At 27.2% G+C, this 20,406-nt stretch overlaps 7 protein-coding genes across 11 annotated transcripts; 3 read left to right on the top strand and 4 right to left on the bottom strand.

Annotated features, from left to right (window-relative positions):
- Nucleotides 1–102: 102 nt before the first annotated feature.
- On the bottom strand, nucleotides 103–5,063 carry LOC122525071 (thioredoxin, mitochondrial). Of its 3 annotated transcripts, none has more exons than XR_006305702.1 (5): nucleotides 4,974–5,063; nucleotides 1,998–2,087; nucleotides 1,578–1,785; nucleotides 1,291–1,440; nucleotides 987–1,173 (listed from the first exon to the last, which is right to left on the bottom strand). XR_006305702.1 is itself a non-coding variant. In XM_043647647.1 (3 exons), exon 3 carries the CDS (start codon nucleotides 1,049–1,051, stop codon nucleotides 572–574), a length of 480 nt encoding a protein of 159 aa, XP_043503582.1. In that variant the 5' UTR covers nucleotides 1,052–1,173; nucleotides 1,998–2,087; nucleotides 4,974–5,063; the 3' UTR covers nucleotides 103–571. The 3 variants fall into 3 exon arrangements, 1 of the variants encoding a protein (XP_043503582.1); XR_006305703.1 differs by lacking the exon at nucleotides 4,974–5,063 and adding an exon at nucleotides 2,239–2,389; XM_043647647.1 differs by lacking the exons at nucleotides 1,291–1,440; nucleotides 1,578–1,785 and having other exon boundaries at nucleotides 103–1,173.
- On the top strand, nucleotides 2,592–3,900 carry LOC122525068 (lysophospholipase-like protein 1). The gene is made up of 4 exons (XM_043647643.1): nucleotides 2,592–2,939; nucleotides 3,077–3,201; nucleotides 3,307–3,567; nucleotides 3,669–3,900. The coding sequence occupies exons 1-4, from the start codon at nucleotides 2,852–2,854 to the stop codon at nucleotides 3,891–3,893; spliced, it is 699 nt and encodes a 232-aa protein (XP_043503578.1). The 5' UTR covers nucleotides 2,592–2,851; the 3' UTR covers nucleotides 3,894–3,900.
- A 29-nt stretch (nucleotides 5,064–5,092) lies between the features above and the next one.
- On the top strand, nucleotides 5,093–10,620 carry LOC122525067. The gene is made up of 4 exons (XM_043647642.1): nucleotides 5,093–5,958; nucleotides 7,677–8,021; nucleotides 8,108–8,342; nucleotides 8,420–10,620. Exons 1-4 carry the CDS (start codon nucleotides 5,877–5,879, stop codon nucleotides 9,351–9,353), a joined length of 1,596 nt encoding a protein of 531 aa, XP_043503577.1. The 5' UTR covers nucleotides 5,093–5,876; the 3' UTR covers nucleotides 9,354–10,620.
- Nucleotides 10,621–10,708: 88 nt separating this feature from the next.
- LOC122525069 (RRP15-like protein) lies at nucleotides 10,709–12,073 on the bottom strand. The gene is made up of 3 exons (XM_043647644.1): nucleotides 11,580–12,073; nucleotides 11,280–11,496; nucleotides 10,709–11,132 (listed from the first exon to the last, which is right to left on the bottom strand). Exons 1-3 carry the CDS (start codon nucleotides 11,891–11,893, stop codon nucleotides 11,004–11,006), a joined length of 660 nt encoding a protein of 219 aa, XP_043503579.1. The 5' UTR covers nucleotides 11,894–12,073; the 3' UTR covers nucleotides 10,709–11,003.
- A 977-nt stretch (nucleotides 12,074–13,050) lies between these two features.
- Nucleotides 13,051–14,858, bottom strand: LOC122525061 (nuclear inhibitor of protein phosphatase 1). 2 transcript variants are annotated; one of them, XM_043647626.1, is made up of 6 exons: nucleotides 14,657–14,858; nucleotides 14,473–14,546; nucleotides 14,229–14,382; nucleotides 13,927–14,147; nucleotides 13,636–13,839; nucleotides 13,051–13,542 (listed from the first exon to the last, which is right to left on the bottom strand). In XM_043647626.1, the coding sequence occupies exons 1-6, from the start codon at nucleotides 14,670–14,672 to the stop codon at nucleotides 13,180–13,182; spliced, it is 1,032 nt and encodes a 343-aa protein (XP_043503561.1). In that variant the 5' UTR covers nucleotides 14,673–14,858; the 3' UTR covers nucleotides 13,051–13,179. The 2 variants fall into 2 exon arrangements, with proteins under 2 accessions (XP_043503561.1, XP_043503560.1); XM_043647625.1 differs by having other exon boundaries at nucleotides 14,473–14,533.
- A 42-nt stretch (nucleotides 14,859–14,900) lies between these two features.
- Nucleotides 14,901–16,446, top strand: LOC122525062. Of its 2 annotated transcripts, none has more exons than XM_043647628.1 (3): nucleotides 14,901–15,299; nucleotides 15,796–15,966; nucleotides 16,047–16,446. In XM_043647628.1, the coding sequence occupies exons 2-3, from the start codon at nucleotides 15,807–15,809 to the stop codon at nucleotides 16,205–16,207; spliced, it is 321 nt and encodes a 106-aa protein (XP_043503563.1). In that variant the 5' UTR covers nucleotides 14,901–15,299; nucleotides 15,796–15,806; the 3' UTR covers nucleotides 16,208–16,446. The 2 variants fall into 2 exon arrangements, with proteins under 2 accessions (XP_043503563.1, XP_043503562.1); XM_043647627.1 differs by lacking the exon at nucleotides 14,901–15,299 and adding an exon at nucleotides 15,366–15,471.
- On the bottom strand, nucleotides 15,949–18,654 carry LOC122525060 (scaffold protein salvador-like). Its single transcript, XM_043647624.1, has 7 exons — nucleotides 18,511–18,654; nucleotides 17,959–18,058; nucleotides 17,668–17,869; nucleotides 17,330–17,563; nucleotides 17,017–17,238; nucleotides 16,623–16,928; nucleotides 15,949–16,539 (listed from the first exon to the last, which is right to left on the bottom strand). Exons 2-7 carry the CDS (start codon nucleotides 18,047–18,049, stop codon nucleotides 16,437–16,439), a joined length of 1,158 nt encoding a protein of 385 aa, XP_043503559.1. The 5' UTR covers nucleotides 18,050–18,058; nucleotides 18,511–18,654; the 3' UTR covers nucleotides 15,949–16,436.
- Between the last annotated feature and the right edge of the window lie 1,752 nt (nucleotides 18,655–20,406).

The raw sequence follows: 20,406 nt of genomic DNA, 5'->3' as shown, positions 1-20,406 counted from the left end.
TTAGTTCTATATAATAGTTTATTTTGTTAAAGTATACATAATTATTATTATATATTATTCACATTTTTAAAAGTACATTTTAAATTAATTGTAAATAGTTTCTTTTTCTTTACAAGAGAGCATTGTCGGTATAATCACTATAAGTTAAGTGCAGTTAGTTATACAATAGTAGTACTATATTTTAATGGTACAGTTTGTTATATATATTTATATAAAAGAAGGAAAAATTACATGGTCCACAGTTTCCTGAAATTAATCCCTAGTATCCTTAATCATTGTTCATTATAGGAACAATTTAATATTACTATATTGCATAGAAAGCTATTCTCAGTAGAAGAATACAAAGACATGTAATGATTATCCACGCTCTTGCTAAATACCTTACAATTTTTACTAATTTTATATCTATTATGAGTTGATATTTGTATAATCACAAATAATATCATGAAATAGATTTAAATCGTCACAAATATTACATAAATATTAATGATAAAAGAAATATGTATGCATACATTTACATAGTTTCATTTATATATGACTACATTTACACATATACATTATAAACATGCTTTTATGGTTTCACATTACTATCTTTTGAGTTCGTAGAATCGTCCACTTTCAAATTTACTGAATTACCTTCAACTTTTAAGTTTGCTGTATCACGAGCAGTTAACTTTTCTACAAATTTTTCTACCATTCCAACATCTTGTAAGCCAATAAATTTTTCTAAAACTAATCCATTTGATATTGCAAATACAGCAGGTACTGCTTTCACACTAAATACATCAGCTAAATCTGGATTTGATTCTAGATTAATAATAGCAAGATCTAATGTCTCTATAGGTTCAATAAGTTCTATTAATTTAGGTGTTAATACCGTACACGGATCGCACCAATCTGCATGAAAATTGACAACAACTGTCCCTTTACCATTCATTACTTTATCATTAAATTCGATATTACTATTTATCTCGTAAACTTTTTTCTTTTGATGAGATAATGAGATACGACGTACCCACATTGGAAATGATTTGTTAATATTCCGCAACATTATAAATTTGTGTTATTAATTTTATTTAACATAAAAAATCTGATCCGTTTATAATTACAATACTATATTTAATATATTTGTAGTTGGACAATTCACTGGACAGATTTTATCAAACTTGCAATCTAGAAGTAAATAAAAAATATATTTTTGTAAGTAAAATTTATAATACAAAAATATATATATATATATATACATTAAATTAGGACAATTATTTAGGAAATAGATAGTGTGACTAGTACCTTTAATAATCAGAAAATCCAATTAGATACGCGCACAGGTCTGACAGATTCTAGTAATTGAAATTTGATATATGCCAAAATTCCAATTATAGATGAAATCAGTAGTAAAGTAAATAATATTATACGCCAAATAAAAAGATGATCATAAGGCTAAAAAATATAAGTATACCAAAGATAATGCGGATAAGATAAAATGAGAGATAGCGATAAAAATATTCTAGCATATTGCTAGAGAAAAAGAATTAAATTACGTAAACTAAAGAAACATAATTATTTATTCTACGTACCTTTCTTTCATTGACATTAGGTTTATCGGAAGCTCGAGGAATACTGAACAAAATTATAGTAAGAAGACCTATGACAATTATGATAACCGAACCAATTTTCTTCTCTATTCGTAATGATATTAAAAAAGTTATTATTGCAATTGCCCATAAAATTAGAATCAAGAACAATCCCGTACCAATGCCAAATATCAAAGTAGACATATCTTTGCTAGGATAGACATAACCATAACACAATAATAAATAAATGATATATATAAAACATAAATATAAATATAACATAAGATAAAAGAAATATATAGTATTTGATGACTTTTCTTTCAAATTCTTATTCACTAATATATAGATATATATCTAGATATTATTTATATAATTATCAAGTATTTATATATAAACTTGTTTTTAAAATCCTATTGTACTCACTTCAATCCATCTTCTTTTCTATGTGAATTAAAAGTATTTTGAAGAAAAAATCACAGCTTATATTCTTCAGAAGTTACTTCCAGTGATACTCTAAAAAATAATAATAGAAACATTGTATATATATTCAACATATATTAACAATTTTTCTAGTTAAAATCAAACTTACACCAATTATATTAATAAATTTATTGTTAGTATAAAAATATGATGATCACATCACTGAATGTATATAAATACTTACTTCCAAATTTATCGAATAAATAAATTTGTAATCCATTTACAAACAGAAAATCTATACATACGTATGACATAATATATAATCATATTTATCTTTAGAAAATGTTTTATTCACAAAACTATATTACCGACAGTGCTGGACATATTACAACGGTCGGTAATGTAGTTCAATTCTATGTATGACAATTTTTATTTCTAAAAGTATATATTATACTTATATATCATAGATGTATATATATATATATATATACTTTTGCATTAATGTTTTTTTATCATAAATAAATTTGTAATAAAAAAAAGTATAAATGTGAAAATAAATGTAATTGTTCTTTTTTAATAAATATTTGATTTGTGCAGTGCATCTTATATTTTTAATTATTAGAATTCGCCTTATACTTAAATTAAAAATTAAAAATCGGAAATTCTTGCTATTGTTTCCAAGTTGCTATTGGTAATAATATTCTGTTCAAAAAACATTTAATATTCATTAAAATACTTACTCGACATTTTGTCAAATTGTGTTATAACCTGGACACTTATTATCATTTACAAAAATAACATTTAAAAGTTATTGAAATTAATATGACATATTAAAAAATAACGAGAACATTAAAGAAATGACTACAATTATGAAGCTATCAAATTTTAATACTGTGCCAGCTATAAAAAAACATACTGCTACTTTATTTTTCTTTCACGGTTCTGGTAAATAATATTTATATATATTGAATAAAATGATTAAAGATGGGAAAGAAAAAAAGTATAATGAAGAAAAGTTTACATAATGGCATGTTTTTCTTTTTTTGAATAAACATATAAGCATTCTAATTTTCTTATATCAGGAGATAGTGGAGAAAATGTGAAGGCATGGATTGACATACTATGCAGAAAAGAATTAAAGTTCCCTCATATAAAAATAGTTTATCCTACTGCACCTGCTCAACCTTATACGCCAAATAATGGAGTGGTAATATTTCAATTTTACTAATGTTTAATCAAGAAAAAGTTAAAATCGTTGTTTATGGAGACACCGTGCTGTAATACGCATTCAATAAAAATTATATTTTTATAGCTTAGCAATGTATGGTTTAATCGTAAAGATATTTCAAATAATGTTTCCGAAGAAGAACATTCCATCAGATCAATTTGTCATACCGTGATGGAATTAATAAATGCAGAACATTCTAATGGAATCCCATATAATAGAATAATTGTAGGTGGTTTTTCAATGGGTGGAGCATTGTCATTATATTTAGCATACAAATGTAATTTATCGTTAGGTGGTTGTATTGCAATGTCGTCATTTCTTAACAAAAATTCAATGGTATATCAGGTATGTATATATATATATTATAAAGATTTAATTATTACTTTGTACATTTAGTTAGAACATTATACTATTTATTCATTATTACATAAAATTTGTTATTACAGCATTTAGAAAATAATAAACCAAATGTGATGCCACCACTTTTGCAATTTCATGGTAGTTCGGATACACTAGTTCCAATTCAATGGGGGGAAGAAACTTATAACAATCTTAAAAAGCTTGGTGTAAATGCAACATTTGTTCCATTACAGAGAACAGAGCATGAATTAATTGAAACAGAAATTCAACAATTTATATATTGGGTTAATAATATTGTAAAAGAACAATAATTATATCATAAAAAATTATTTAACAAAAAAAAAAAAATATATATATATATGACTTTTATATAAATAAATAATATAATAAAATAAATAAATTTTTCTTATATATATATATATAATATAATTTATTTATGTAATATATGATACATTTTTGTTTTACTATTTATTTGTATTTTTCTTAATTGATGAAAATTCAAATAAATTTATTTAATATGATGTTAAAAGATGAAAATATTCTCATGTATATATATATTACATTACAATATCCATCCTAACAACAATGATATATATTCTGTTGAACTTTGATAATGACATAAGACATATATATTTAAAAAAAAATAATCATCAATTTTTATTTAACATTTTATTTGAAAGAAATATTACACTTAATGCTTGCTACGTACAATGCTTGATACGATCGATTCTACGATAATACAGAAAACCGTCACGTGTACCTCCCATTGAAGTGAGCGTACGTATTGACATTCGTTTATAATGTATTTTCTAAGTCGTGGTTTTTAGAGAAGACTAGTGATAGGTGTTCTTATTTAAGATATCCGTCGATAAAAACAATAAAAAGAAAATAACGGTGTGACAATGTCAATCATTGACCTACGCTTTAGAAGCACGTTCCTTGTAATATCCTTGAACATTCGTGCATTTTAATGAGAGTCTCAAAATGGATAAGATTATTCAAGTGCAGTCAGGATGTGAGATATAGGAATTTGAATGAAGGGTCTGAAATTGATGTAAAACTCATAAACATAGATAGATATACATATATATATATATAAATAAAAGAATAGTATATATCATATATATATATAGATATATATATATATATCTACCAGGGGAAAAGAATATCGACGTATTGCAAGATGCATTTATAAAGGTGTGTGTACACGAAATTGAAAGTGATCAATATTATCTGCATTTCTTCCAAATCTATATCTGCAGATTATTTAAAAAGATTGTTTATAATAACTTTTGTTAATTTCGACTGTTTAAGCAAAAATACAAAGTGAAAAGAGCGATAGTAATCAGAGAAGATAAAGATTATATATTTTAACCAGTTAAGGGACTCACCATCAATGTAAAAAAATCGAAAGCACGAAGGAAGAATAATCCTTTTGTAATTTAGAATGTTCGAAGCCGTATCGCTAGGTCTCGAAGCAGCAGGTTGATGAAAAGTGGTGAGGGAGAGGAGAGGGGTAGCAGTAAAATGGGTCGAGGGTCAAAATGGATCTCGTGTCAATGGCAGTGCGCAAGGCTCGACTCAACGTTCCGTATTCTTACGAAGAACTTCTTTCAATAAAGTGGTGAGAAAAAGTCGATCTAAAGATCGGCGTTAATTTAGAGCTATGACGATAATGAAATAATAATCAGAGAGTGACAACGGCAAACGAATCAAAACGATCGAAAATATATTCAATATCTTAACATTAGAGAGATTCTAACTTTATAAAGAAGAAGAAGAAGAAGAAAAGAAAGAAAGTAAAACGTGGATAAAAAATAATATCCGAAAGAAATGAGACGTCGGTGGTATTCAAATAGGACGAAAAACATCCTCGCTAAAACATCTAAGAAGAAATTTACTTGTTATTTGGTGGAATATTTTTAAGAATAAGGAATGTACCATGTACCCTTGTTGTGTACATCTTTTTATCAACGTTCCAACATTCAGTCGTCAGTGATAACTCAAGAAAACATCGTCGGAAAAGTTTAATATCCTTTTTCTTTAAGCAAGCGCACTCAATATAAGTTTACGGGAAAAAAAAAACGTCGATGAAGGATCGTTGTGGTCTCCTTTTGTACACCAGTTCCGGGGGGTGAACTCGAACGATATCGAGAACGGGTCGATCAAAGAATAATTACGACGACGTAGTGCAGAGTAGAAATTTTCTAAGAGGAACGGAAACAAACAAAATTTATTAAGAGAAGAAACATTGGTGCGGTGAAAGATCGTGAAAATATTTAACGGCCTCGTTGATGATTTACGGAACATTAGCTGTGACGGAGGAGTCAACTGCAACCACGGGGGCTATTTGGCTTCGCAATATCACCATCCAAGGTGAGATTGACGATATCATTGTGCAGTTATGGATAACGTTGGGATAATAATTGTGCGCCCTGCATTAATTGTGTTATTATCGATATGTGACACGCAAATGCGAAGTTTAAAAAATTCTCAAAATAAATTAGCTAGATAGAAAAGCTTTTGGAATTGTTAGATAAAAAATATAATCTTTTGTTTAACAAAGGATTAATTAATTTAATAAGTGATATTTTATAATCATCAGTTATTTGTCGATTCGATATTTTTCGTTGTATTGGGATGACAATATTTTTACGGTGCGCGTACAAATATTGTCATCTTTTAAATTATATCAATTATTCCTTCCTAAAAGAATTTTTTGTTTATTTTAATATTTTTATAATACAAAATTAAAAAGAAAAAAAGATATAAATTCAAAGAATTTCGTTTTCGATAATAATTGTATCGTTGTGTAGTTGCTTCATTGGCTCCGAAATTCTTTTGTTCTAAATCTTACACGTTCTATTTTACAGTAGTTTGTATGCTATTCAAGTGCGCCAAGTGTCGGCGCGATCGTAGCAATTCGCGTACAGCATACAATATTTTATACGAACAGCATAATGCGGGCATCGTCTAAATCTTTAAATGTAATACTCCTATTGATATTTAATTATATATTTTTTTTATAAACATTTCATTTGTTATCTATAAAATTATGACAAAGAAATATTTGATATCGATTAAACAAAATTCTTGACTTAATAGTTTCGTTCAATATCATCTAATGATATTGTTCGAACCGTATTTTGAAATATCTCTCTATAACACATTAAAATATTTTATTAAATAAATAATAGTATATTCTACCATATATTATAAAAAATATCACTTTCACTTACTTTCCATTTATAATAAAAGACCATAACCTGTATAATTAGCATGAAAGAGAGAGTTTTGACGTTGAGTATTCGGTACTGGTTTTTTTTTACTACAGAAGAATTATTTTTATACAGTATAAATATTCCTTAAATGGTCACTTTTGCTTTCACTATTTCGAAAAACAAAGTCGTTAATATAAATTTAATGATAAAATATTATTGGTACTTTTAACATCAATGCTGATCCATTCGAAACTGGAGAAAGGCCAAAAATATTTGATTATATGAGCATATTTATGCCGCATTGCAGAATATTTTACTTATACGTATTAGTTGCATCATTGTGTTAAAACGTGTGCACATATATAAATGTAATTTAATCAATAGTTATACTTAGTATATGAATTAATTATAAACATTATTAATTATTATTATAATATAATATAAATCTCGTATGTGGGATAATGTTCATTGAACGTAATATTTAAACTTTATATTTTTATGACAGACGAAAAACGGAACGTTAAACATTAAAGTAATTATATACAAGATATGCAATCGATTCGAGTCTTGTTGTATATTATCCGAAGTTAAAAATACTTTCTGTATACAAGTGACATCCGATAAGATGGGCACGGTTCCAGCTTAGCTGATTTGAATATCGATTCCTTTTTATATTTTATCTTCATAACAATACTCAAGATAGCGCGGGAAAACTAGCTCCGCCATGTTGAATTTTAATTTTTTTCAAATGACAATCCACCAGAGAGAATCGTATTTTTTTGAAACATGTTTGACGCGTTTGAAATTCTATTCATTATATTATATAATAAATCATTCTCTGAAATAATATACAAAAATATGATAACCTTTCAGGAGAGATGAGCAGTAGCAGCGGAAGTTTCGGGGTTGGTGTTGGCGTCGGTGTCGCCGGTGGACCAACTCTTGCTGCAGGACAACAGAGTCAAGGTGTTGCGGCTTTATTGGTGATGCTGGCTGTATTGTGTTTCATTTTTGCTTACTGTTGTTGGGGTGCTCCATTCTGTCGATCGCTTTGTAGACGACACTGCTGTTGTCGCTTGGAAGATCCTGAACCAGATTCACGTTTTGGTAATAGCGATCAAACGATGGTTGCTACACCAACGATCATTCTTTTACCACATGGTAGAATGCTAGTGGTTGATGGTACTATGTTCACGCAGTTCCAGGCCGATCCAACTGGTACGATAATATAAAATGAATTTTGATTATCTTCCTATGTAATTCAAATAAATCCTCAATTTACATATTATTTTATGTTGATGCAGGTTTGGATTTGGTTGAACTGGGTGATAGTGTACTTCGTGCACAAAGAAATCCGCGTAGTATTAATCGACATCAATTGCAAAACAGTCAAGGTAGTATATTGGAAATGGATGCTGAAACTCCTAGCAAAGATAGTTTAGGATCTATAGCGTGTTTTCCACCGCCTACTTACGAAAGCATTTACGGCAAAGAAGAGACTGATATGCCGCCTTCGTATTCTGACATACTATTGCATAGGTATAGAAGATTTAACTGCTGATATATATTATTCTCAAAATTAAATGTCGATAGATAATACATTCATTTCTTTTCAGGTTTGCTAATCTTCCTCACGAGTTAGAGATGCACGATTTTTGTCGTAACGACAAGGAAGAGATCGAAATGCAAAGTTTAGAAGATTGTCCTCATATAGTTGGTAATCCCACGAACGTATTGCCCTATCCTTTTTTAACAATAACGACTTTCTCCAGTCCAAGTTCCCCAAGAAGAACTGTCTCGAGAAATCCATCTATCATCAGTAATCCCTTGGATAATTATTACATGGACAACGATTTAGGGCTATATAGATTAAGCCAAGAAATGGTTCATCGTGTTTCAAGCAACGCTAATTTGAATACTTATAGAACTTCGCACGATGATATCACGTTTCAATTGTTTCATGAAAATGAAAATCGCCAAAGAGAAAATACAATAGATAATGAGAATCACCGGTTGAATTCACAAAACGTTAATCGAAACAACGAACAAAGATACGCCCATAGAGTGGATGAAATGGCAAACCCCGCATCTGAGAACGCGACAATGGAAAATGATATAATGAATACGAGAAATCGTGCACGAAGTATGTCGAGAATAAATAACGATAGTAATACGAATAGAGAACGTGTTTCTAGAGACAGTGATGAACCTGGTGTTGCTTTTGTCAGACACGTTAATTCTCACGAATCTGAGACTTCCCTGGACGTTCCACATGAAATGTGCAACGTAAATAGGGTTAACGAAATGTCTCAATCGCAATTGTATCATGGGGAACAATCGAGTGGAAGAAATGTTCATTTACAAAATACACAACAAACTAACGAAATTAACCAAAACAACGAAGCTAGTCCAAATGTAAGGTACCTTCATAGAAGCAGGCGAAGCGAGGATGAAAGTAGAACGCAAAATGCTGAAGATTCTGGATATCCTGATGATGATGCTGCTGGTAATTTTGGTGCTCTTGCTGATATTCGCGAGAGTAGAGTCTGATGAATTATTGCCAATTGGACAATTAATTTTTAGGATATTTTATGCTAACATCGCGCCCTACTTTTCATTATTTTATATACTTTCAAAATTCATTCGTTTTCTGATACACTTAACTTTAATGATAACGCACACGCAGTGGTATAGAGTAGTAACTAATGAAATAATGAATAAATGCCGATAACAGCTCTTAAAATTTATATGAAAAATTTTTACGATTATTAAAGCAGAGAATCTATTTACGCATTTATCATTAAAAAAAGCATACTGTTTTTTCTTAATATAACTTATACATAATATATATATTGTTATCTGAAATGTTTAGAAAATAGGTTAATATTTATTATGATATATAAATATTTATTGCGAGTGAGATCATTCTGTTGATATGAAATATCAAATTTCAAGTTACAAACCCTTTCTACTTGGTGTGCGATTATGTATATATATATATGTATATACATGTGTTATGTTGCATTACATTAAGCAATAGTAATATACTTCCTTTAAGAAGATTCAGTGAACATTATTATATATCACTATTATATGTCATATCTAATAATTGATAAATTTTTACTTAAAATCTGTTATAAATTATATTATATTATCTCCTGAAATAAGATTTATTTTAATAAAAATTGCTTAAAATTCTGGCGCTAAATGGTCCAGGTACGCCTGACAATATCTTTTAATAGATAATAATGAAAGTGTATAGTGATATCAATATCAATTAATTTAAAGACTCAAAAAAGTTATGTGTATTAGTACAGTGCCTAATATTTTGTTTTTTATATTTTATTATAAAACAACTGTATTGATTGTAAATTATTTTCAAAGGATATATATTTAACAATGTATACGCGTTTTGCACAAAATAATAATTTTAATTATTATTTCATAAATGTGTCAGGAAAGAAATCTCTAGATATTATGTTAATATACTTTTATGAAAGATTAATTTAATTATGCTAAATATCAGATTAAATGGAAACTAGAACAGGATGTACAATAAATATAAATTGAAATTGTTATCAGGAAAAGAATTGTTATAAAAATAAACATCTATAAAAAATAATAAATTTTTAAATATTACACAAGAACCTTGATTATTCATTTTTGTGTAATATAATAAGCATTGAGTTGTTGTCAAAATAATGTTAGTTCAGTCCGTCCACAGAAGTCTGTGTATGCACTATATTCGGCTTAATATCTTAAAAGTTTTGTATAAATCATAATTATCCTATAATAAAAATTATATGTTTTCCATTTACGTTATCTGTGTAAGTTTACTACTCTGTGATTATGAATTCTTTGTTTAATTTGGACAAACAAATAATAATCAACAATCAAAAAAAAAATAACAAGAAGAAGATTAGTACTCTGAGAGTACATACATAAATTAACTAGTCATTAATTCAAGACCATAAACTTGCACCATAAGTCGTTTAACTTCACATGGAAAATCAAATATGTATTATAATTATAATTTATACAGAAGAATTATATATACTGTACACATTATCATTGTTACCACGTAGTTTACAAAGGATTATTAAGCAGGCGTTATAAAAAAATAAAATAAAAACTTTAATAAGAGATATTTAATAATAATATTTTATATAAATAATTTATAAAATTATTTTTTTTTGTTTCCTATTCATCGTTATCTATATCTTCAGGCGCTGAAGAATCTTCATCATCTATTTGCTCTTTATCCCAATCTTTTAATTTAGCTCCCATAACAAAATCGTCTCGTAAAACAGACCATACTTTGTCCTCTTTCTGTATAAAAAATATTAAATTATAGAATTATACAAAAATGATTTTTTTTTATCACTGAATCAAGTTGTAATTTAAATACATTATATTTATAAGTAAATTTAGTATTATAACATAATATTTCATAGCGGATAGAGATAACAAACTTACATTCTCTGCATCATCTTCTTCTCTTTCAATTTGGCTTTTAATATTTTTGTCTACAGGAATACTTTTGGATTCTCCCATAAGTACATCCAAAAATGCACGTTTATCTATATTTTTTAATACTTGTTCGCGTTTCCTCTCTAAGGGTCCAGCATCTTGCAATTTTTGATTCGTGTCTGTTTGTTGTTGCCTTACCGCATTGAACAATTGTACCACGCCTCTAACATAAAGTTTAAAATTTGTTTGAGAAATTCAATATATAACATTACATCTTAATAATAAATAATAAATAATGGAAATTACTTTGTTGCAATTTTTTGGAGAAGTCTTTCACGTTCTCTATCAATAATAGATGGTTTCACCCTTATACCCAAATTATCCTTCTGTCTTGGTTTCTTTTTCAACAATAGATTTTCTTTACCTTCAATGGTCTCTGATTTGTCTTTTTCATTTTGAACTGTATCGATTTCCAGAGGTAGACTATCTTTCTTTTTCACTATATCATTATGCTTTTTAGCTTTAGATAACACAATTGTCTTTTTTCTTTTTGGTTTATTAGTTTTTAAAATTTTTTGGAGAGCATCTGCCCAGCCAGGATTAGATTCTGTAGTTGCCATTATTAAAAAGGTGATCTAACTAATATTACACTTTTAAATCACTGTCTTATTATTTTACTTATACATTAATGTTTATTACATTAATTGTAATTCGAAATCTTTTATAAGGTGAGGGTTATAAAAATGATGTTATGAGGTTATAAAAATTTCAATTTGATATATCTCAATAAATTAATATAGTAAAGTTAATGTATATTTGTTATTACGATATAAAAATAACATTAATGAATTATTACATTAATCACCAATTACTTCAACGTATGTTTTTATTTAATTTTGTTTTAACACGTGTTGTTGATGTAAACACTTGCACTAAACAGAACATTTGTGTATTGCCGACAGAGGGAACGATGGTAAAGGGATGATTGGCGTGAAATTTAAATATCATAAATTTTTAAAGCAAATTCAATTTGTTTTATAAAAAATGTTAACACATATAAAAGCTCGATAATTACATTATTAATATTAGTATTAAATTATTTTTTATGTACGTCGTTAGAATCAGGAAATATATTAATCTAAATAAAAACATTTTTATATTTAAATAAATCATTTATAAATATTTCTTCAAAATCTAAAATTATATAATACAGAATTATTAGTATTATCGTAATAATGATAGATGAATATTTTTACAATATTGTTTAATATTGGTTTTATATGATTATCAACAGTAATTCTTTGTCATCACACTTTGAAACATTCCTTTGTTTTTGTACATTAATAATTATTTAGTACCACACAAGATAGGTAGTAAATTCAATAATTTAAAGTGAATATTTTACACTAAATATATTATCACATTTGTAATTCAATTATTTTATACTTGTTATCTTCTTTTTAATAATTTGTATAATTGTACATAGTTAAAATATTAACAAATTAACATTATAGGTTTATTATACCTATATAAGTGAATATAATATTTTTTTATTTGTCTATTCTTTTGTATCATAAGACTGTAAAGTTGGTTAATGAAATTTTCTGTCATATACCAAAGTATTATTAAAATTATAATCTATTAATCAATATATATATATACAGGTGTTATTTATAAACATTTATATAGCACAAAAATTAAAAATGAGAATTAATATTACATAAAATTAATTTAATTACAAGTGACTGTTACAAAGGGATTATGAAGAAATAAAGAGTAACTAAAAATTATTTAATTAAATTATAACAGTCTTCACATATATTAAGCCTATAACGAATACAGCAACAAAGGAGCAAACTATATTTCTTATGTTCATAATTCCGAAAGTATAAAATTTTTAATACAATTATACCAAGAGCGATGGTATAGGTTTTTTTCCAGGCCATGCTTCTTTCGCATATTTTTTCTTTTTAGGCTCCATTGCACGTGGTTCTGTGGGACCTGAAATTTCTGGTACTTGTGGTACTTCGGGTTGTACAAGATTTGGAGTCATTTCAACTTCTGGTGCAGGATTTGGTAACGCAATACCAAGTCTAGATGTTAATGATGTTATAGCTGTAGAAAAAGGATTTATTGATAATGAGGAAGGTGTAAATTGTTCTGGTGGAAGATCATGATAAAGCTGTGGTGTGGTTGACGTAGGTTGTAAATGTTTTAAAGGGTGGTGATCTTCTGACAACGATATCAATCCACCTTCCATACGCATTCTCTATATTGTAAAATATAAAAACATGAGTTTATTTAACTAGTTAATAATTTCATCATATAAATTTATGTAGACTGTAATCATAAATACACAAACCTTGCTTGGAACTACAGTTGTTTGTACAAGATTACGAAATCTACCAACGGATGGATCTACATCCTCAGGGTTAATAACTTCTTCATCGTCATTAAAAGTAATGCCTTTTTTCTTTCTTTTTCTAGTACTTTTATGCATTTCATCATCTGAGATGCCAAGCATGGATATACGTCGGTTATGTGCTGTGTTGAATTCTGTTAAATTCTAAAAATTAATGTATTATTTAATTACTCTATGTTTTATATTATTACTACTTATTTCTTATATTTGTCGGATATAAAAGATACATACATCCAGTTCTGTTTCTGTTTCAGGTAAACCTAATAAACCTCCAGCATCTGCATCTTCTGAAAGTTTTTCTAATTCTTCAATAATGGCCCTCGTACCAGTTTGTGGTCGTTCTCTGATAATATAATATCGTGTAGATGCTCCAAAATGAAATGTAGTATCAATAGGAAGTTGAGTTGGTTTATGTGCTTCTAAGCGCATATTACCAATAAATGTTCCATGTGCTAGCGGATAAACAATGACAAATAACGTTAATGCATAATATAGAATATACAGAATAATTTCCTAGTCAACTAATAACTTACTACTGCCCAAGTCTACTAAAAATGCTCTGTGAAGATGTTTATGGTATACAAGTGCAGCATGAACTCGAGAACAGGAAGCATGATCGATACAAAAATCATTTAATTGTTGATTGCGGCCAAATAAATAACATCTTTTTTCGTCGACCATTAATTTCTATAATAAAAATGATATCTATTAAATATTTATCAATATATGTACTGTGCTTTTAAATTAAATTTAAATACTTGTAATATATTATTTTACCTGTATTAATTTGTCATTTTTTAGTACATCCAAATGTAAACCAACTGGAGGTTTACCAGCCCTGAAAACATAACCTATTCATGAATAAATATTCGAAAGCTATTACACCCATTTTATAAGGATAAGTCAATAATACACTTTTTTGGATAAATTATTATAAACATTATTAAAACTTGACACACACCAGTTTGGAACTTCATAGTGATTTGCCATAACTACTTGTTAATACAGAATAGTATTCAAAACAAGTAGAATCTTCCAATAAATTTAGAAACAGCCGTGTTTAATACTTTCAATAGTATAAGTATTTGTTTAGTTGAAATTTGTTGTGCAAAATCCACTGTATCGTTACCGATCAACATGTTGAGTAAACGTAGGTCGAGCAGACGCCATGTTTTCCATGATTAAAACATTTAAAGTTTTATTTGAAAGTTAAACAAAAATACTAATTTCGAGTTGTTATCTAATTAATTTCTATCATTAACTAATAAACATAGATATGGTATATAACGAATAAATTCTACCTTTATCTTTAAATTATTATACATTTTTCGAAAGAAGCAATAATAAATAATACGATGATTAAAAAAAAAGAAGAAAAAGCATTGCATTATATTCTATTGGTAACACTGGTTGCATTGGTCAACAGCGAGGTTTATGATTGATCTGATTATGATGTTTATTTTTTTCAATAAAATGATTTTGTAAATGTATAGCAATTTGATTCATTAATTAACAAATTAATAATTTGTCTGTGTTCATTTACAATTTATTTAAAAGGAACGCTTGTTAAACCTTTGTATTAGAGAACAATAGTGTCATCTATAGTGAGTTTTCATTGGAAAAGGAATAGTGTATTGAATTAAAATAAATTTATTTAAGTTTGTGTATTATATTATATATTAACGTTTTATATAAAATATGAATAATATTAATAATAACTTTTAGTGAATTATTTGTTGTCTGTTAATAAGTCAATCAAGTGAATTATATATTCAAGTCAGTATGCATATGATCATGTAGTTATATAAACGTTTTTATAAGGACACCTTATTATTTTCAAAATAATGTATATCACTATTCACGAATATCTAATGATTTTTAAAAAATTCATAAAATACTAAAAAAACTATTAGAATACATAAAAAAAAAAGAAATAAAAAACATAAGCAATACAAAGTAAAATTTAATAATGTATGTAAAGGTTATCTAATTGCAATAGTCTTGCATTTTATTTGATTGAAAATGAATTTACTTGGTATATTGTATAAATAATTCTATAAAAAAAATGTAATTTTTTTAAATAATTGCATTTGTTTCTAGATACGTAAAAAATGGCTTTCTCACGTTTATTTAAAAATTTAAGTCGAGCACAGAGAGAAAAAATACATTTTAGACTAGCTCTTCTTTATGCAGCATTATCTTGGAATGGATTTGCAGTAGGTCTATATATGTTAAGTAAGTCAACAAAGGAAATTCCTGGCGTACCAAAAGGTATTTTTCAATCTATTTAACTTTTATGCTGAGTTATCAAATATATTCGATGATTTAAATTTATATTATGAAATATATAGGTTTAGAAAAATTAGCTTCGCACAGTGATACAGCTCAAGTTATTCGATTTCAAGGATTCAATATTGTAGAAAATACTACATATGATAAACAACAAATAGATGAAATTCGTCAGAATATTTTAAATCCTCCTGTAGAAAAAGAATCACATGATTTTGATTGATTAACAATTAAAAATGCTTATTTTATTATAAGTATGATAATAAGAATATATATTATATATCAGATATATAATACTATATATATACGATGTATATAATATTAAAATATCATTAAAACAAGATTGCTGTTATTTACAAATTCCAAGAATATCAAAGTATTCGTTGTCACTAATTTAATAAAGGAACCAATAAGTCAGTCAATAAGATGTCTGCAATTGTATCATGTAAAAATTAAGGAAGAGATCGTCGTAAAGCTATTGCACCTGATGAAGAATTTCCTGTTTCAGGATTTAAATCTTTCAATCTTTGTTCCATTTCACATAACAAAGCTGACCTATTTAAATTTTCTAATATTATTTGCTTATATATAAATTAACTTTTAGATATGTATTATACAAAAATCTTTATATCACAAACCTGTATTCTTCATATCTCATAACTACTTCTTCTAATTCTTGTTTGTAAAGTCTTGTAAGCATAGCGTTAAAACAATCAAGTTCTGGTAAACGAAAGAGTTCCCACCGTAATTTACGATCTAATGCAATAGATGCTCTACTATACACATACAACCAATGAGGAATTTCTTCATTAAGATATGGATTAGCTGGTACTAAGACACTGTGAGAATGAAAATGAGTATGTCTAGGAGGTGATACTACTCTTATGGCTTGTACTTCGTGCGGATAACACGGATGCTCATATTGTGCTTGTCTTGTTATGTGACTGAAATTAATATGAGATTATTATTTATAGATAAGATAAAGTAAGTCCATTATAAAATAATATAGCAATATAATCATTAATTACTTACTTAACATAATAGACACCATATTCTGGTGATTCTATTCTCTCCCATCCAGTTGGTAAACCTTCCTTTTCTAGAGGATGCGACCAATGAGTAGTTTTTGTATTATGATCTATGTAATATTTTCTACCTCTAAGTGTAAAGTCTACCGACCAACCCGGTGGTAAAGGTAATTCTTCTTGTTGTTCGCTTCTAGAACTTGATCTTTCTGACTGACATCTACTATATCTTTACAAATGTTTACATTGTTTTTAGTTAAATAAAAACAATAATTAATCTCATTCATATTAATATATTAATACAATATTATTAACTATACCCAACATTTTGACGATATACTGATTGATTATATTCTTCGTAACCTGTGTCTGCATCAAATGTTAAATATGACACTTGTGGAGTTTGAACACGGTCTAAATGATATTCAGATCCAGCATATTGATTGACATAAGTATGAGATGCAGCAGGTGATAATCCCGAATGATACAACGGTGTAGCAGTACGAGAAGGCATACCTTCGTTTAATCCAGTATTAATAGAAAGACCTGCAAATCTAATAAAATTAAATATAGCAAATATTAATATCATTTTTGTAAATCCTAAATTAATGCAATATAAATAATACATTTTCATGTATGAAGCAATTAATATTATTACCTCTGCGCTAAATCTGGAATAGAACTATTTGGAGTATATTTTCCTTCGTGGCTACCTAATCCAACAGCACTCATTGTAGTTTTTGTATTTCCAAATTTTTGTACTATACTTGGTTGTTGCGGGATGGACATCGAAGATGGTATTGTGGGATGATTTCTTCGCCTTGCTCTCCTGTTTGGTTCTGTGGTCCACACATTAATAACTAACAAAACAATAATTGTTAATGTACTAGTAAACATTGAATCTTTGAGATGTTTTCTTTGAATAATCTAAAACAAAAATTTATCTTACTTGGCATTTCAGGCGGTGTCTCTTTCTTAATATATTTACCCACTACTCCTTCCTTAATTGTTCTTAAATCTTTATTTTTTCGTGACAACATTGTAATTGACTGTAAAATTATTCGTAATATATAATAATATAATAATCTAAAATATTTGTTTAATCTCTATAAACATATCAATAATAAATTGTTAACACATTTAAATAACTGTCAAAATTAGTGGTTACATTTTAATATCAATTTTTATTTATCGTATTTCATTAATACGATATATATATATTTTTTTTTATTAGAAATAAATTTTCATTTTGATCTATATAGATCATAAATATCGATATTTTATGTTTGAGTGATCGAGTAATGTAATCATATTGATCATATAGATTATATCTACATTTTTCAGTATAATAAGAACTATAAGAACATGTTAATTATGGTTTATATAGTAACAAAAAAAAATTAAATACAAAAGTCACTGATACAAAATGTTATAATACAAATTTAAAGATTAAAATTTGACAGTAGCATTGTGACATTTATCGTTAACGAATAAAATCAACCTATGAGCTATTATTGGAACATTCACTTCGTAACCCAAGGAGGGTAACCAATATGATTCCATCATGAGGATAACCAATATGATTGGTTAATTAAAGCGTTCTTATGATTCGGTAATACTTATTAGATACATAAGAAAATTCATAATTGCATTTAATTTAACACATTTTTCTTCGTCCTATAATTTATTAATATAAAATGCATTGAATGACCACTACAGTAAAAATATGAAAACATATTTGTACTCACTATTTCTTTTCTGCAATAATAGATAATGTTGCGTCATCATCAATTTTATATACAATTTCTTTAAAAAAAGAAAAAAAAAATCATCTGATTATTTTATATTTATTGATATGAATAAATAGTAAAATACTTACCCTCTATACTCACCATTAAATTATAATGAAAAATGGAAAATTTGTTTTTACCTTGAAGCCATAAGCATGATATGTAAACAATTTTTTTTCTCAGTATTGTTAATATCAACTTCATTATAATGATTATACGTTCATTCATTGAATAGTATTAATTGTTCAAATACTCTTTTAAAATAATTATTATACAGTGATAAATTTTATAATAACGATTCAATTATAATAAATGTGTTTGATATTGAACGTACTGCAGATATATTGTATCTATAGAGAGTAATGAAATTTAGATTAATTTATTGCTGGCTTTCTTTTTAGATTATTATGTAAAATTTGTCCTACTGCTTCTAATCTTCTCATAAGCACTATGTGTTTTTTTTTTTTTTTTTAGATATCAATGAATTATTTCCGTATTTAAATACTTGATAACAAATAGGATCACGCTGGGTTTTAGTTCTGCTCAATTTTGATTGGAATAACAGAAAAGAATAACGTTAGATAACTATCAATAAAAGTTATTTAATGATAGGTTTGTTTGTTAACTATCACAGTGCATCTCACGTTTTTGTATAGTTTCTTTTTACGTATATCGTGCATTTCTAGAATATTTATTAAGCCGAGGTAAAACAACTGTTTGATGCAGCTCCTTCCAAGTCTATGGTTTTTTTTCTTTTTTTTTTTTTTTGCAGCAGACGTGTATATAATATCCATACGTTGTTTTATTCTTATTATAGCTTCAATGTTTTTAAATAATGAATTCTACTGGTCCTATATGGTGGTAGAAATGCAATTGTCATGCTGTAAAAAAATATTGATATATTATGTGATTTCAATTTTTTCTTAATGAATCGTAACAGTATTACAATCTACATTATTTCTCTCTCTCTCTCTCTCTCTCTCCCTTTTTTTTTTTTATATATATATGTATCTATGTATGTATATATATATATATAAATTTATGATCAGAGACAATAATATCCCGTATTTCTGGCTTGACCGGTGATGTCTCCAACTCACAATGAAAATCAAATATCTAAATGACAATAAAATTGCGTACACAATGAAAAAAAGGAAAATCTGCAGGGCTAACAGGGATTAGGCCACGCATGAGAATAAACTACTTGGTTTTGATATTACAGTGACATTAAAAACAATTTGCATCAGAATGTAGTTCCTATTTTTTTTTTTTCCTTTAATTTATATTTGCATGTAAGCTGCATTGAAAAAAGTAACAGAGTAAAAATAAATTAGACATTCAATCAATAAAGTGCCTATTTACGCATTAAAGACTTTGTACGATACTACCTACGTTTCTCGGAGTTACATTACAGCATTTACAATAATTATGTACTTCACTTTCTTTCTAGCAACTAATTTCATTTCACGAAGCGAATGAGAAGTACAAAATAAAAAAGTATATTAAGAGACGGTACGATGAAAAATATTTGACGAACAATGTAAAACATGAAAGATAATAATAAATGTATATAGGTTTTTTCCAACTAGTTCATGAAAATATGAGCA

This window comes from Polistes fuscatus, unplaced genomic scaffold (genome assembly GCF_010416935.1).
Source record: "Polistes fuscatus isolate 324 unplaced genomic scaffold, CU_Pfus_HIC Scaffold8, whole genome shotgun sequence".
In the NCBI taxonomy this organism is placed as follows: domain Eukaryota; kingdom Metazoa; phylum Arthropoda; class Insecta; order Hymenoptera; family Vespidae; genus Polistes; species Polistes fuscatus.
This window is presented reverse-complemented; position numbering and strand designations above follow the sequence as displayed.